The sequence below is a fragment of the Myotis brandtii genome, unplaced genomic scaffold (genome assembly GCF_000412655.1).
Source record: "Myotis brandtii unplaced genomic scaffold, ASM41265v1 scaffold1777, whole genome shotgun sequence".
In the NCBI taxonomy this organism is placed as follows: Eukaryota; Metazoa; Chordata; class Mammalia; order Chiroptera; family Vespertilionidae; genus Myotis; species Myotis brandtii.
In genome coordinates, this window is record NW_005356585.1 from 84,496 (window position 1) to 87,606 (window position 3,111).

Consider the following 3,111-nt stretch of genomic DNA (forward strand, 5'->3'; position numbering starts at 1 on the left):
ACCTGGTTCAGGGCCCCACACAGGACTGGGCTGGGGAAGAGCCTTTTTGTTTAAAGGGAGCAAGGGCTCTGCTGTCCCTTGGTGCCGGCAGTTTAAGATCCAGAAGAGAGACCATCCCAGAGAAGGGCTCAGGACTGGGGGCTTGAAAATAGGAGGGGCTGGAAGCCACTTGGCGGACGTGCCCTGACGTCGCTGACCTGCTGAGGCTGCGCAGCTGGTATGGGCGTCCCTCCTGCAGGCAGCACAGAGTAGGGCACCCCGGGCTGCTCTTCCCTCTGTCGACTTAGGAAAGTTTGCGAAGGCTTCCCACGGGCACCCAGCGTGTGTCCAGGATCACCCTGAGCAGCAGGGCACATTGCTAGGAGCTCCTGGGCCATGCGGTCGAGGCGACAAGCAGCCCTGTGCACAGAGCACCCAAGAGTGGGGGCTGCCAAGGTGCCAGGGAGCTGAGCGCCTGTGGGAACTGGGAACACAGAGGACAGGCTCTCAGATTGCTTCCAGAACCCGGGAGGTACGGGGGGGATGGGGAGAGGGGCAGAGGGGGTTCCAAGCGTGTTCTCTTGACCACCTGCTGACACCCCCTCCCCGTCACAGCTGTGAGTGGACAAAGGACCCCAAGCTGCCGTCCTCTCCGACACCCCAGGCTTCTTGTGGGCAGAAGGAAGCAGAGCATCCAGCCTTTTAAAAACCACCGGCAGGAGAGCCAGGCCGGCGGCGAGTTCTTCACAGGCACAAGTTTTAAATGGCCTCGCGGGGTGTGGACACGTCCCCTCCATCCAAGCAGATGTGGTCCCCAGAGCTATTCATCCAGTGGGGCAGAGGGGCCAGAGGGTCTCAGAGCGTCAGTTACAAAGTGACCCTGCAGCGCCCTCGCTGTCCGGCCCCTGGCCTCCAGCTCCCTGGCTGGATCCAGGGCCCGAGCCCCCAGCCCAGGGCAGCACAGGACAGCGGCCACTTCCACCAGCAGAGATGCGCTCCTCCGTGCGCTCAGCCCAGGTGTGGCGTGCCTGGAGAGGGAGCTGGCCCGCAGCCCTCCCGCTGCCTCAGCGCACACGGCACAGGGCTGAGTGCAGGTGTGGTCAGAGTGAGGGGAGCGGGTGGAGCCCTGGAGACTAGAGCCCAGCCAGGACCTTGAAGCATCTGAGGGGGGACACGGCCACACCAGCACCCCGGCCCTGAGGACACAGGCGCCCCTGCCAGGGGAAGGGGGGACTCCTGAAGAATGGACATGTACCCCAAAGAGACAGTCACCTTCAGTGACAAAGGTGAGTCCGCCATTCCAGCAGCCGCGGGCTTCTCAGGAAGGTGGGGAAGGCAGGCTCTACAGAGCGTGCGCTGTCACTGACCCGGGGCGCTGCCTGCGGAGTGGTCGCAGTGCTGGGTGTGCCCTCGGCAAGGCCCAGTGACCTCCCATTCCTTCTCAGGCCCCTCCACACTCCCAGCGCTCAGCACTGCCCTGCCCCGTCCCTCCCGCCCAGGGCTCCCTCCCAGGACGCCCGCAGGCCAGCCTGGGTCTCCGTCAGCGGTCCCTCCCGGCACTCACTCCCCCCGCTCCTCCACCCGCCCTGTATCCCGTTATTTCACACGTTTCCCGGCTGCCCTGTCTGCTGGACCAGGGACTCCACAGCGAGGGTCCTGTATCTCCTGAGGTCAGGGCAGGCTGTCAATCACCCTGACTCTCAGCCCCCTGAGGCGGAGGATGGGGATCGCATGGACAGACGGACAACCAGCTCAGAGGAGCTCCGTGGCTGGTCCAGGGAGGAACTGTGTGTAAAAGAAATGTTTGTCCAGTTGAGCCCAGTCAGTGCCAGCTTCCAGGCCCCAAGCCGCATACCTGGAGTCCAGACCTTGGCCCTGAATGCTGTTCCCACCAGACAGACAGGTAGATGACACATAGATGGACAGACAGACAGACAGGTAGACAGATGACAGACAGATATGGATGGGTATTTAGGGGTAAGTGGTCACAGAGAACAGCAGTGATACGCGGGGAGGGGAGCGCTCACAGCCCAGCGTGGATACAGGCAGAGGGTGCTGCTCTGCTCATCTTGTTCTAACTGATGTGTAAGTTTGAAATTGTTTCCAAATAACTTACAACCACAACAAAAATTACCTGTTTTGTTTTTCATTTATGGTGATTTTCATTTGCTGGATAACAAATGACCTAGTGACAAAGCTACACGGATCCTTCCAGCGTTCGCCTGTGCCAGCCCTGGAGGCAGGTCCCGCCCTGCCCACCCACCTCTGCGCCCAGGTCTGGGGGCTCTGCAGGGACAGGACAGAGACCTGCCACCACGCCCAGCCCCCCCTCACACACACAGACACAGACACACACACAGACACAGACACAGAGACACACACAGACACACACACAGACACACACAGAGACACACACAGACACACAGACACAGAGACACACAGACACACATATGGACACAGACACACACACAGACACACACGGACAGACACACACACAGACACACACACGGACACAGACACGGACACAGACACACATACGGACACAGACACACACACATACGGACACACACAGACAGACACACACACAGACACACACACGGACACAGACACGGACACAGACACACATACGGACACAGACACACACACATACGGACACACACAGACAGACACACACACAGACACACACACAGACACACACACAGAGAGACACACACACAGAGACACACACAGACACACACACAGAGAGACACACACACAGACACACACACACAGACACACACACACACAGACACACACACGCATCCAATTTTCTTAATTTTCAGTTGCCCCAACACAACCTCACCGGCTCCGCAGGCAGCCCACCATCCTAACTGGGTTTCTGCGGCTTTCTTGGGTGTCTGGGCTGTTCAATGAGGAGCCTGCAATAGGCACATGTCCTCCGCGGTTCCGGCCCGGCTGGCTCCCTGTCCCAAGTCGGGGGGTCACTCCCAGCCCCTCTCTCCGGACCTCTCCACTCGGACTTGGCGGCAATGTGCGCCCTTGGCCACCGGTGCGCATTCCTCACCTGCTCCCCGGCTGCTGACCAGGGAGAGGGGGGCCTTGGGAGAGGGAGCGCGGGGTGGAGGCGCGGGC

The 3,111-nt window shown here is 60.5% G+C and overlaps 1 protein-coding gene across 1 annotated transcript in view; it reads left to right on the forward strand.

The window, feature by feature from the left end:
• The first annotated feature begins 1,222 nt into the window (after window positions 1–1,222).
• Window positions 1,223–3,111, forward strand: part of VIPR2 (vasoactive intestinal peptide receptor 2) — a 29,089-nt gene continuing 27,200 nt past the window's right edge. The window contains exon 1 of the mRNA XM_014537381.1: window positions 1,223–1,265. Coding sequence (XP_014392867.1) covers window positions 1,223–1,265 — 43 coding nt within the window. The remainder of the gene's footprint in view (window positions 1,266–3,111) is intronic.